Below are 14,580 nucleotides of genomic sequence, written 5' to 3'. Positions count from 1 at the left end.
AAAATAGACACGCTAGATATATGAAATTAAAATTTGCCATTTCCATGAGTGAGTAATTGTTAGATCAAAGAATTGTTATATTTAAAATATGAAATTTTGAACTTTAAATTAGAATTACAAGTTTACAATTTAATTGAAGATGAATAAGCTATTCAAGTAAAAAAGAAAAAAGATTCTAAATAAGAAATTTATACATATTACTTTAATAGACTAAGTTTTAAATTAATAAATGCATCAAAATAATCAAATCATATAGTAAAATAATGAATACAAAACTTTAACCCAAAATAAGGTATAGCCATCAAGGTTCAAACCCCCGCTAGGCCATTGTGCTCACAGGCATGCCAACGTCTTAAAAAAAAAAAAGAATATTATTCAATCTATTTATTCAAGTAAATCTAAAAATTTAAATGAAAATAGTAAAAATTGAATTCAAATTAGATCATATTTTCATGATTCAAATAAAATATTTCAATAGATAGTAACTTTTTTCTAGTGTCAAAATATGATATTGTTAACCTTTACATAGCTTTGTATTCACAAATATGCTAAAATTATATAAAATCTTTAGTTTTTTTACAGGCGTCTGGTTCAAAGAGCACTAAAGGGAAAGAACCAGTAAGAAAACCCTTTAGTATTGCTCAAAAGAGCATAATCCTATCTACCCATTACAAAAAGCCCATAGGCATTCCAAATAAACCCCCAAATACAATGCCAATGGCATTAGATATAAAGGAAGCTGTGAGAACTAGTCTGGAAGAGAACATCTCAAAATGGAGCAAAAGATGTCCAACAAAATTCAGTGTCATCACTCCAAGAGCCAACTTGTCTATACACCACAAGAGTCCAAAGCTTCGAAGAAAACAAAACTCAAAGCCAAAAGAGAACTAAGAATAAGTGATCCTGAAGACCCTCAGGAAGCAGGATGAGACCGATCCAAAGAATAATCCAAAGCAAAAGCCAAAGAAGTAACAACAGAATAAGAAACCCTCTGCAATACCACATTAACTGCTCTTTCCAATTCTTCAGAAAAAGCCACCATCCACTGATTTTGACAAGAACTCTACATAGAAAATAGAGCATTTTGTTAGAAAGGAAAACAAACCAAAGATAAAATGAATGCCATAACTGCACGCCATCAAGATTATAATAGAGAACGAGGTCACCGGATCATAATTATCTTCCCATCATAAGAGAAAACTACGAGCAATGATGAAGCCCACTCATGCCTCACAATATCCCCCTCACTAAAATACAACTCCTTAAATTGCAGATCAATTGAATAATATTCTTACTTTAACCTCATAAAAATATTATTGCCTACTGAAACTTATTTGAATGACAAATAAAATATGATAAAAAAGTTTCCATTTAAATTTTTGTTTTACTTTTATACATACGTTTATCAATATCCCTATTTTGACACTGAAAAAATGTTAATTCTCTATGAAAACATCTTACCTAAATGATGATAAAGTATGATCTAATTCGAGTTAAGAATTTTTTAACTTTTAAATTTTCAAGTTTACTTTTATACAAGGCAGTTGCAACCAGTTTGGCCTTACACCTGCGTATTTGTTTGGAAGTGTCTAAATGCTTTTCAATAACAGGTGTGTATACAGGTTGAAATTAACAGTGAGTATACTACTATTTTCTAAGAATTTGGTTTGAAAATAAAATAATATTAATTATGAAAAATAATTTAATCCAACTTAAAAGTAAATCTATTAAATTTTAAACAAAGATTTTATCTTTTACTACATAAAACAAATAATTTTAAATTTTTTAATATCATATATTTATAGAAACACAAGATTTAAATAATGATTACAAATTAGTACAAATTAGAGGTTAAGAATGCTTCAAATTTTAGTTATGCTATATTTGAAATAAAAGCTATACATATAGTTGACTAGCCAGTATAAAAATATATATGGTAATATTAATGCCACCATAAAAAATATATATGATAATATTAATGAGCACAATGAATTCATACAATCTACCTCTTATTGCACCACTAAAAAGCTTCAAGTTAAGTACTCCAAGATCTGCAAAACATACAAATAAAAAATAAAAAATTATTAAAATATTCTGAAAACAAATAATAAATTGAATGAAAAGTAAATTTAAGAAAAAAAAATAAAAAAGGCAAATCTAAGAGCTTACTTGAACAAACTTTTCATATTTTCAAATTGTGGAGCCATGGAAAAAAATATTTCAACACCATATCAACACCATGAAAGTATTTTTCTCTCCACTTCTTTCTTAGTACAATAGATAGCACCACAGCTCCAAAACCAACACCATATGCCAGTCCCACTCCAATCCAATACCACAAACTATCCTCAATTTGTTCTTCTTCATTGGCTAGTGCATAAATGGAAGGAGGAGCAGGAACAAAATCTGGCCAAGAGCAATTCCTTCGAAGTGGACATCCCCATAAACTTGGATTTCCTTCATATGAAGAATTTGCAAATGTTGTCATGTGTCCTCCTTGTGGTATTCTACCTGAAAGGTTGTTATTTGATAAGTTTAGGACTTGCAAGTAGCTCAAAGATCCAAGCTCCCATGGAATTTGTCCAGAAAATTGATTTGTAGAAAGGTCTAATGATTCTAGTTGACTAACTTGCACAATACTATTTGGAATTGTTCCATTGAGATTATTCATGGATAGGTTGAGAAGCATCAGGCCTTTCAACTTTCCTAATTCAGAAGGAATATTACCACTCAATTGATTGTTGGAGAGATCAATGGCTATCCTGGTGGAAAAAATATATGGATAGTGCTCATCTCTGCCTTTAGAATTCATATTTAATCCATCCTCATACATGATTGTAAACACTTCTGTAAAAATTAGATAATTTTTACGAAGAAATTGATCATCAAATTGATACTCTTGAACCCTGATAAATCCCTCTTTTGATTCTATCAACATTGCTTGCAAATTGAAAATATTGTGTGGTATAGACCCAGATAGATGATTTGAAGAAAGGTCCAAGATTTGGAGGTGCTTTAGCTGCCCAATTTCTGTAGGAATGCTACCTTCAAAATTATTTTTTCTCGCCGCTAACACTTGCAAATGTAAAAGGTTTCCTATTGAATTTGGAATTTGGCCTTTCAATAGGTTTTGCCCGATATCTAGAAAAAGTAATTTTGTGCAATTTGATATTGAAGGAGGGAATGCCCTGCTCAACTGGTTATTCTTTAGCACTAGTGATTTTAGTTGACTTAGCTCACCAAACTCAGATGGTATCATACCCCCCAAATTATTATTCCCCAAATTCAAAATTTGAAGTGAGGAAAAGTTGGCTATGCTTGAAGGGATTTTTCCATTCAAATGATTATTTTCTAAGTTTAACACTTGCAATGAAGAGTTAACCTGCATGCTTGGGGGAATATTTCCCGTTAGCCAATTATCATTGAGCAACAAAAATTGTATATGAGGTGGCCAAATCAGTGGTATCTGTCCAAACAATGCATTGTTAGACATGTCTACAACCTCTATTGCCTTCCAAGCTGAAGTATTGAGCAAAAGATCACCATGCAGATGATTTGTTGTGAGATTGATGTAGCGTAGTCTCATATCCTGTAACCAAGAGGGAATTTCTCCAACAAGATTGCTGTCAGCTATTTGCAACTCTTCAAGTGAGAATTGAGTTGAAATCCATGAGGGGATTTGACCATCCACCACCTTGCATGATGTCAAATGCAACCGTCTTAACTGAAATGAGGGAATCCATGTGGGGCTGCTGTTAAGTACACAATTGGATAAGGACAAATATGATAATTTGCTAAGGTTATGAAAGAAAAGCTCTGAAATTATCTGATGGTTGTTTAGTGAGAGCTCGAGAAACTCAAGCATGAAGGGTAGTGTTGAGGAAGCAATATCCTGGCTGAATGAATTCCTATCAGCATTAAGGTAAGTAAGGGAGGAGAGCCTTGAAAAGGAGGGGGGAAGAGTTCCATTCAGTTGGTTGTCTGAAAGAAACATCACCTCCAGTAAAGAGAGATTGCCCAAGGAATCTGGGATACAACCAGTCAAGTGATTCTCAGCAAGATCTAGATAAGTTAGAGAAGAGATATAAGAGAGAGAGGAAGGAATGCTTCCTATGAGTTGATTAAAAGAGAGAGCTAGGTTCATTAGAGAAGAGAGACTAGCAAGAGATGAGGGAATGCTTCCTGTGAGTTGATTCTCCCAAAGATGTAGGAATCTTAGAGAAGAGAGATTAGAGAGAGGTGACAAAATGTTTCCTGTGAGTTGATTATTAGAAAGATCTAGTCTAGTTAGAAGAGAGAGCTTAAAGAGAGAGGAAGGAATGCTTCCTGTGAGTTTATTAAAAGAAAAATCTAGGCTACTTAGAGAAGAGATATTAGAGAGAGGGGAGGGAATGCTTCCTATGAGTTTATTATAAGAAAGATCTAGGCTAGTCAGAGAAGAGAGATCAGAAAGAGAGGAGGGAATGCTTCCTGTGAGTTGATTATAATAAAGATATAATTTAGTTAGAGAAGAGAGATTGTAGAGAGAGGAGGGAATGCTTCCTGTGAGTTGATTAGAAGAAAGATCTAGAAAAATTAGAGAAGAGAGATTGGAGAGAGAGGAGGGAATGCTTCCTCTGAGTTGATTAGAAGAAAGATCTAGATAAATTAGAGAAGAGAGATTGGAGAGAGAGGAGGGAATGCTTCCTATGAGTTGATTTTCCCAGAGAATTAGCATAGCCAGAGATGAGAGATTAGAGAGAGAGGAGGGAATGCTTCCTGTGAGTTGATTATAAGCAAGCCGTAGGTTAGTTAAAGAATAGAGATGAGAGAGAGAGGAGGGAATGCTGCCTGTGAGTTCGTTATGAGAAAGATGTAGGCTAGTTAGAGAAGAGAGATTAGACAGGGTAGGAGGAATATTCCCACTCAATCTATTATGAGATAAATCTAGTTGTGCGAGAAGAGAGAGATTTGTGAAGCAGGGAGGAATAGTACCTGTCAATCCCACTCCAGATAGGTTTAAGGTTGCAACAAAAGTGAGGGTGCACAAGCTCCCAGATATGATGCCCTCCATTTCAGTTGAGAGAGAGAATCCTGTAACATTAACAGCAACTACATGATGAGTGGTGTTGTCATAGGATATGCCGTACCAGAGGCAGCAATCTCTTTCTTTCTCCCACGAACTCAGTACACCTGCAGAGTCATTTACGCCGGCTTTGAAGAGCAGAAGAGCATGGGCTTCTCTCTCAATACATCCGCAGCAGAAGCGGAGAAGAAACAGCGTGATAATAGTAAACACAAGTAGGTTGGCCATGGCAGAATGAAAGTAATGAAATGAGATGGAGAGGGCAAATGATTATATCGGAGAAGAGGTGTTGTGTGATATGTGTGGAAATATTGAGAAGACAATAACAGGTGTTGACTGTTTTGGCATCTCATCACTTTATGTAGAAGTGGGAGTAATAATTATGAGATTCTGATTACTTTCCAGTTTGTGCAGGAAAATGAGGGGGCAAATAGTTATGTTAATTTCCAGGTGTTGGAGCGCGGATAACTTGTTGCCAGACTTGGCTTGTGGGGATATCTTTGCTTTTCTAAGTGGCCGAAATATTCGGGTGAAGTAGTTATGCTTTCCAAAGTGGTAGACAAAATTCTATTGACTAGACATCACTTACAAATATGATAAGATTTTCACTTTCTATTTAATTCACTTGTTTGGGAAGACTTCACTGCTTTCTATAAAGATTATTCACATAATCCAAAGTGGTCAATAAGACTTTTGTTATTTTCTTTAAAAGAAATTTTTGAGAAGACTATTCTTTTCTTTTTTTTATCAGCTAGACTATTCTTTTCTTTAATCAAATACAGATTTAAAATTTAATTGTAAATGCTTATTTTAATAAAGGAATGGAAGTACCTACTTTTATCTTGTTCAACTAAATAAATTCTTATATATAATTTTAGAAATAAATTCATTTTTCTTAACATTTTTAGATCTCAAAAGTTATTGGAAAATGTCATTTAGTTTAGTTGATTCTTATTATTTTAATTTGAAATATAAATTTATACACATTACAATTCTTTTAGTTTCAATTTTTTAAGAATTTAGATGTTTCAATAATCTTTTAAACAAATTATTTTCGAATTTAAGAAACTTAAGATTATATTAAAAAATAAAATAATACATTTCATCAATTAAGAGACATGGTCATGAATAAAACTCCTATAAACTAAGATAACCTTTAAATTCCCTCACAATTAATTAAACATCATCTAATTCTAACTTTCTAATTTTAATTATGTAATTAATTTATAGATTCATTTTTACCAATTGAAAAAGGAACTCTTCAAATAAATTGATATGCCTATATAATAAACATTCAATAAGATGATCCTAAATTAGACCTAACTCAAACACAATAAAATTGTAAATAGTATATATTTTAATTGAGAAAATTGCATTTTTTTAATTTCATTCAACTTGTTTAAGTAAAATTGTAAATAGTATATATTTTAATTGAGAAAATTACATTTTTTTAATTTCTTTCAACTTGTTTACTTGTACAAATAACGGGGTAGCATATAATGGATTTGAAACAATGCAAAGAAAAAATAAAAAATTAAGACAACTAACATGCACCCAAGAAAATAAAGGCAACAATTATATTACAATAGTCAAATGCAACCCAGTTAATATTGTTAATTTTTAAATAATATTTCTTTCCAAAGTGGTCAACAAAATTCTATTGAGTAGACATCACTAATACAACTCAGTTAATATTGTTAATCTTTAAATAATATTTCTTTCCAAAGTGGTCAACAAAATTCTATTGAGTAGACATCACTAATAAATATGATAAAGACATCACTTTTTTATTGACTAGACTTGTTCCAAGACTTGATTGACTTTTAGAAGATTATACATTTCTAATAAAATAAAGTCTAATAATTTTTAGGCTTAATTATAAAAGATTATTTTAATAAGAAATTGCAATTTTAGATTTATCTTGTTTAATTAAATAATCTATTATATATAATTAAATAAAATAATTCATTTTTCTTATTTTTAGACATTAAAATTAATTAGAATATATCATTTAATTTAATTGATGCTTATTATTTTAATTTAAAATATAAATTTATAAACAATAATTTTTTAAAGAATTTAGATCTATACAATAATCTTATAACAAATTATTTTCAAACTTAGATATTAATATCATATTTAAAAATAAATTAATTAATCTCATTACAACCTTTAAAAAAAATGAGGGAATTGAAAAGATATATTAATAAATTAACCAATTAACATATGTTAATAAGTTAATAAAATTTCTCTAAATTAACATGCCTTTTTAAATTAATCCATTGAAAGAAACTCTTTAAATAAATTAATAAGTGCCTAATAATCATTCAATAAAATGATCTTAAATTATACATAACTCAAATATGAGAAAATTGTAAATGATATATATTTATATTTTTAATTTTATTATTTTTTATATTTAAAATTATAAAGAGAACACTATGTCAACTACAAAACTTCAAGCCCCTCTTCCCTTTTGTTATACATACTTGTTGGAATTTTTTAAATTCTATTAAAAAATTATAATATAAAATTTTGAATTTAAGAGTGGCAATACATCTTTGTTTATTGATGCATGTATTTTTCTTATTTCATTCACCTTGTTTAGTTGTGAAAATAATTGGGTAGCATATATGGATTTGTGAAGATTTTTATTGAAACACTGTAAAGAAAAAATACGCAAATAAGATAGCTAACATCCTACGAAGAATATAAAGGAAGAAATTACATTACAATAGCCCAAGACAACCTAAAATAGGATATATTAAGTGTTGGAGCACATTTTTTGTTGTGCCCAAAGATCGATTTGTTAATGCCCAATAAAAATGTTAGAGATAAATAGATCCACAGGAGTTAGTTAGTCCATGTCCTAAATCCGAAGGGGAACATTAGTGATTAGTCCAACAATCCCCCCATCAACATCACCTGAGGGGATACCAACCAATGACCTAGATCTAATATCATTTGTTTGAACATGTTTGTTGTTGTGCCAAAAGATCCACTTGTTAACACTTAATATAAACACCAAAGATAAATAGATCCATGGGAGAGAATTAGTTCATGTCCCAAATCTAAACAAGGACACTTGTGATTAGTCCAACAATAGGTTAGGTACATGAATAAATGTAATATATACATGACATTAGGGTGAGTGTATTAGAATAATTTAGGTAAAGGAATAAATGTAATATATGTGTGTCAATTTCTTTATACACTAAATTTATACTTTTGAATTCAATAAATCTACCATTCTTAGTTAGTTTTTTATATCTTTAGATTTTTATTTGTGTAAAATTTATCATAATGTATAGTATTTATTGCAAATAAAAATTTTGTATAAATTTTTGAAATTAGATAATTAAATCCATTGTGTGTAGATATTTGTAGTTACTTTTTGTTAAATATTTTATTTATTATCACTTTTTCAATGGGTAGTATCAATAATTTAAGCTTAGATTTTATAATAATTTGATTCTCTTTGCATAATTATTGAAATTAATTTCTCCTTGAAACAAAGACATGAATACATGGTGTGATCCAGTTTTTTAAAATTTATTGGCCCCAATGTTTCTTTCCCTATAATTATTTTCTCTTTTATTTTACCCAAGATTAGTGTATGTGTAGAGTAAATATGTGGGGAATAATTCCAAAGTATATTAATTATAATAAGAAAAAATATACATAATTTTTCAATCTAATAATATAATAAATTGAAATAAGTGGATGATCTATTTATCTCTAATATGCCACATGCATTAATCAAACTTATCATATCATCGAAGGATAGACACTAGTCTATGAAACTATGCATCAAATATAAGGTTTACATTTCCAACCACCTCTTTTGTCAACATCCCATCCCCCATTGTCTAATACGTCTATGTCTTCTTCTCCTCACATTTCATTAGAACAAGAGATACTTTAATAAATCTTCTTCAAGCAAAATTTATTACAGTCCTTTAGAAAAAACAAAGAAGAAAGTGTAAATAAAAACATGAAAAATCCTTACTTTTACAACATCATCAAATTCATGGCCAATCCACTAATAAATGCCAAGCTTTGGATTGTAAAATTCAATAATTTATTATGTCTAGTATCATTCAAATGAAAAGTGACAATGAGTTGCACCTTTGCCTCATCTCTTTTAAATAACATTTATTTCCTATTATGTTTTTCCTCACTATGTGACATTAGTATCTTGCCTTTTGGGGGCTTATTGTCATTCATAATGGTACAATTTCATGTGTGATCATAATTGGATGGAAACATAATAGCCTAATTATTCTTGTCTCTACATTAGGGGGCAAAAAATAATTTTTAAACATTCATCCTTCTCTAGGACCCACTTTCCAATTTTCAAAATGTGTCTTCTATAATGTTTTCCCTTTCTTTCATATAATTGTTTGTCCTTCGCGAGGATTTTATCCTTTTTGGAGGTGTGTATCCTTCATTAGGACCTATTCCTTTCTTGAAAGCATTTTTTTAAAATGATCTCTTCAAGTGTTGAAAAAGTGCAATCATTTTATCAAGAATGTCCTTTCCTTGAAATAGGGAAGGTGTGTATTCTTGATCTCCTCCTCCTTTCATAGTGTTGAAGATGTCATCTTTAATAAAGATCCCCTCTCTTTACAAAGGTATGTATCTTTAGTAAAAGATCTATTCATCCCCCTTTGATACTCATGAATCCTTGATAAGTATTATTTACACTTGTTGCAAGATATCTCATTTAAAACTATTTCTTTCCTACTTCAATAATTATCTTTTTATAGATCTTCTTCCTCTCTTGGAAAGCATGTATATAGTTTGAGGACATCTCTTGGTGTTGAAGGTATTTTATCCTTGATGTGGATCTCTATCTTCCTTAAGATATCAACATGACTATATGTTGGCATCTTAAGTGTTAGGGTTCCCACAAATACTGAGAGGGGGGGTGAATCAATATCTAACCGGTATTAAGAATTTCTTAAGTTGAAACATGCAGAACATAATATAATAGTGTACCAGTATGCAAGAAATAATGCAATAAACAGAATCAAGAATATCCACATAGTACACCATAACACAAGATGTTTAACGAGGAAATCCGGTGTGGGAAAAACCTCAGTGGGATTTGTGACCCACAATATTCACTCACTAGCCAATAAGAGAATATTACTTACAATAGGGGTCTGCACATGCAGGAAGGCCAACAGCCTAGAGCTCACTGCTCAATGGGAAGTCACACTAACTTACAATAAGGATTATATTAATCCAATGACTTGTATAGCTTTATAATAGCATCTTCTATGCTAGATTCAGTACTGGTTCTTTCTATGTTCTTTACATATACCCTTGACCTATAATTCGCACATTAGGTCTGCCTAATAATTTCCTTTAAACTTCTTACCTCCTTTTCAAATGTCTATAATGATCTCCTTTATATACAAGAGTCATTTTACAATTTGCCAAGTTGGCTTACAATAATAAACAAAATATTACATAACAAAAATCCTGTCGGCCTCTATGCCGGTATACATGTTTTCTTCTATGCCGGTGCCGGTGTAGAGTGATCTGTTGATGTCGATGCACTGTCTTTCCTGTGTAATGTTTTTCTGGTATGATGTCTTGCCGGTGCCATAGGATTGCAAGGTTGCCTATGTAATGCTTTGCCAGTATGATGTCTTGCTGGTGCCATAGGATTGCAAGGTTGCCATCAATGGAAAAACCTTCAATCAAATACAATATCTCATTGGAGTGTCCATATGCCAACAATCTCCCCCTTTGGCATTGATGGCAACACTCGAGAAATTTCAAAAAGTATCCAAAATGTGTAGTCCAAAAAAAATGTTACCAAAAATATGAGAGCTCCCCTTCAGCATATGATTCTTGTGTTTTAAACTTTCTCATCCCACTACTCCCCCTTTGGCATCAATGACAAAGGTTCTCAAGATGTCAGTAGAGTTTGTAGGTTCATCTATCCATATCCTCAACCTTGTAGTTGGGTAGTTATTATCTAAAAAAGATCTCCCAAAATTAAGTTTATACTATCCATAAACTTTTTACTATCTTTTATTGCTATTTCGGTCCTCTTTACTGTACCAGTGAGATGCTACAAATGCTCTGCCAGTGTTTTGTTGCCTTGTGTTAATGCCTCTGAGATTTCCTTCCGCAGAGATGCTAAATAGTCCAATCTTGGACTTAGTTTAGATCTCAAATGCTTTGCCTTGTTTATTATTCTCTCTTTCTCTCTTTCCAGTTTGAGTAATTCTTCCTCAAAATTTGCTATCTTCTCTTAAAAAATCGATAATGAATCCGATGAGTTTACAAAATTGTCTGCAAGCTTATTTATCTCATCCTATGTCTTGCTTAATTTCTTGTCAATATCTATAGTCAAAAAGTTTGTTTTACATGTATCTTTATACAGATTTTTGTATTCTTTCAACAAACTACATAGTTCTGGTAGAAGTGTGTCAAAATCTCTGTTACACTTCTTTATTTCCTCATCAAAGAATTTTTGTTTTTGTTTTTCTACCTTATCCTTTACTGATTCTTCCTTTATTTTCTCAATGTTTTTAGAAATATATTTACACAATGTATCCAATTGTCCTAAAGAATCTTTATTATCTATATTACAGTTTGGAACTATTACCTTCAAAATTGGTATAGAATCATCTATTGCTTTATAAGCCTGTGAACTACAGTCAGTTATTTTCTTAATGGAGTCAAGTAGTACCTCAGTCACATTTGTTGACTTAAATGTTGATGATGATCCAATAATCTGAGTATAGATGGAAGTAACCATGCTTGTATTGACCTCTGGCAGGTCAGTTTGTGTCTGCATTTCTTTTAGCACTGGTTTTCCACTTCACTACTTACCGGTGGCACTGATTCCTTATGAACTTGTTGTTCCGGAGCCTTTAGCTCTATTGATTTCTCTTAATGTTGTGTTGTCTCTATCTGTGCCTCAGTCTCTTCCTTTTTCTCTATGTCCTCTGCCAGTTTCTCTATTTCCCCTGCTACCAGAGGCTCTTTAGCCATATCTGACTTGTCAGTTGTATCTTTATCAACTATTATGTTGATCTTTTGGGTATCAACATTTACAGTATATAGGACTTCAGAATTAGGATTGCTATCCTCTACCTCCATACTTTCTGCTGCCAATTGATCTTCAATAGTTGTAATTTTCACAAGTGGGGGTAGGTTGTCTTTAACTTTTATGCTTGGTGGTCCACCAACTTTGCCTTTCCCCCTGTCCCTATCCTTCTGATATACCTTTATAGGCTTAGGTTTCCTGTATTCTTCTTATTTTTCCTTGTCAACCAGGAATATATCCCAACCATCTTTTGTTTCCTCTGTTACTTCAATAACTCTTCCTACCATCAGTGAAATATGCCAGTGTGCAGTAGAGAATACTGACCAGTTTTCCTAAGCAATCAAATCATCAATTTCCTTAGGAGAGTTTACTGGATATACAGCAAGTAGTTTCTCTATTTTTATTTTCTTATCTAATTCTATCACTGCTTGTCTTCTGGCCTCAAGTCTTTTGAACAAATCATCAGGAATTTCATTTGCCACTTCCATAAAAAATTTCTTGTACATGTCCATATGCAGTATCACACTTTCCTCAACTTGCTCTTTCTCATTAGCAGATAGAGTGTCATAAATTTTTCTTATGTTTTTCAGTTTTCCTTCCTCTGTGATTTCATTTAACAATATATCTAGAGGTGCCAAGTCACTGTTTGTCCTTTTCTTTTTCTTTGGTGTTAGCTTCTTCTTGGGTGTGACCTTTCTAACCAGAGGTCTCACTACTTGTTGCTTTTGCCTTGTCCTTCTAGGTGAAGGAGTGGTTGTCGGTGAGGGATCTCTTTTTCTAACAACTCTTTTAAAAGTTGTTGGCATGTCACCTTCCAAAGAAGTACCTACCGGTGATAGATGAGCTTCAGGTTGTGGAGCTGCCAACTCATCTTTTGTTATGCCAGTTTTTTTTAGTACATCTTCCTTAATGGCCTTTGCTTGCCTGGATCCTTTCCTTACAAATGCCTCAACCTTCTTTACTCTTTTCTTTGATTGTGTTTGGCTTTCTATAGTCTCAGCACTACCAAATACTTCCTCCTTAGGTTCTTTGGGGGCTTCCAGAAGTGCTTTGGCATATGTCTCAACTATGTGGTCATCTGTTTCATATCCCATCTCAGTTACCCAAACTGTCCTTGGGATGACCGCTTCCATCTAGATTTCATCTTTCTTAATAACAAAGCATATATCATCTTTGTATTTTTCTACTATTTTTTGAGATAACCTTATTCTTTGCTTCATTTTGGTCTTCAATGCTTGGAAAAAGTCATGAATATTGTTCTCCTTGTTCTCACCCATGGTATTGAATAGTTCTGTCAATTGCTTTCCTACTAGTATGTCATATCCAAGTTCTTTATAACCTATACCGGGAACCTATTTTGTTATGTGTAGCATTAGACATACTAACATATTTCCAAATCTGAAAGTCCTTTCTTGTCCTTTTTGATTTTTCCAAGGTTGTCAATCAGTTCATCCTTTAACCATTCACAGATGTCAATTTTTGCATTGTCTGTTACCATATCATAGGCACTCTTAATGCATAAACTTGAAACTAAGTTAAGTCTGTTAGCATGAGTGGCTTTGTAACCTAATATCATACTTATGAATCTCACATTGATATCTTTTACATCATTAACCCTTAGAGATCTCTTATCGAATGTTGCACCAGTTAGTTTTGTAACTAGGTCATTTGGAACCTTCTTGGTTTTATCTGGTCTCTTACTAGTGGTCGGTAATCCTATGATAGCTTTCACAGCTTCCTTGGTGATCTTATGGATTGTATCTAACCAAAAAAATTCTCCATGAACTCTGCTTAACACTATCCTAATCACATCCTTAGGGAATTCAGGAATGTTAAGGATTTATGTGAATCCTAGGGTTTCAATAACCTTGTGTTTAGCTTTAATATTGCTGGTATCATCACGTATCATGATTTTATACATGGTTTTGATTTCCTCGTCTCCTAACTCTTCAATGTTGTAGTGGATGTACATTCTAGGGTCTTCAGCATATACAACACCTTTAGGGATTTGAGAAAAAGCACCTAAGGTATCATCCTTCTTTGCTATCTTGGGGACTAACTGAAATATGGGCCTAGGTCTTTTAATTACTTCAACAACAGTAGGGTTTTCTATGTATTCAATTGCAGAGGTGGATGCCATGATTAAATACCTTTTATTGCCTTGGATGGATGATTGCTTGGAGTGTGCTTGCTTCTTGCTCGAAATGCCTTAGCTCAGAGTCTTCACACTCTCTGAAAGTTTGAAATCTCGGTGAAATGAAATGGAGCCATAACCTTATTTTTATAAAGTCTTTTCGCCATCTACCACATTAATTGCATGCCGGTTAAGTATTCACTTAACATTGTCTACCAGTAATAAGTATTTTTTCAACTTCTTATCTCTAACTCAGGGAATAATCAGTACTTGTGTCATTTGATTGCCAAACCCTCAAGGAAATTTTCT

At 32.2% G+C, this 14,580-nt stretch overlaps 1 protein-coding gene across 1 annotated transcript; it reads right to left on the bottom strand.

Annotated features, from left to right (window-relative positions):
• Positions 1-546: 546 nt before the first annotated feature.
• Positions 547-5,312, bottom strand: LOC131052734 (receptor like protein 26-like). Its single transcript, XM_059210109.1, has 3 exons — positions 2,170-5,312; positions 2,007-2,051; positions 547-1,063 (listed from the first exon to the last, which is right to left on the bottom strand). Exon 1 carries the CDS (start codon positions 5,291-5,293, stop codon positions 2,183-2,185), a length of 3,111 nt encoding a protein of 1,036 aa, XP_059066092.1. The 5' UTR covers positions 5,294-5,312; the 3' UTR covers positions 547-1,063; positions 2,007-2,051; positions 2,170-2,182.
• Positions 5,313-14,580: the final 9,268 nt, after the last annotated feature.

This window comes from Cryptomeria japonica, chromosome 8 (genome assembly GCF_030272615.1).
Source record: "Cryptomeria japonica chromosome 8, Sugi_1.0, whole genome shotgun sequence".
In the NCBI taxonomy this organism is placed as follows: domain Eukaryota; kingdom Viridiplantae; phylum Streptophyta; class Pinopsida; order Cupressales; family Cupressaceae; genus Cryptomeria; species Cryptomeria japonica.
This window is presented reverse-complemented; position numbering and strand designations above follow the sequence as displayed.

What these genes read in the sequence shown, in the direction of transcription:
- LOC131052734 (XM_059210109.1), bottom strand. Translation starts at nt 5,293, where the DNA reads ATGGCCAACCTACTTGTGTTTACTATTATCACGCTGTTTCTTCTCCGC.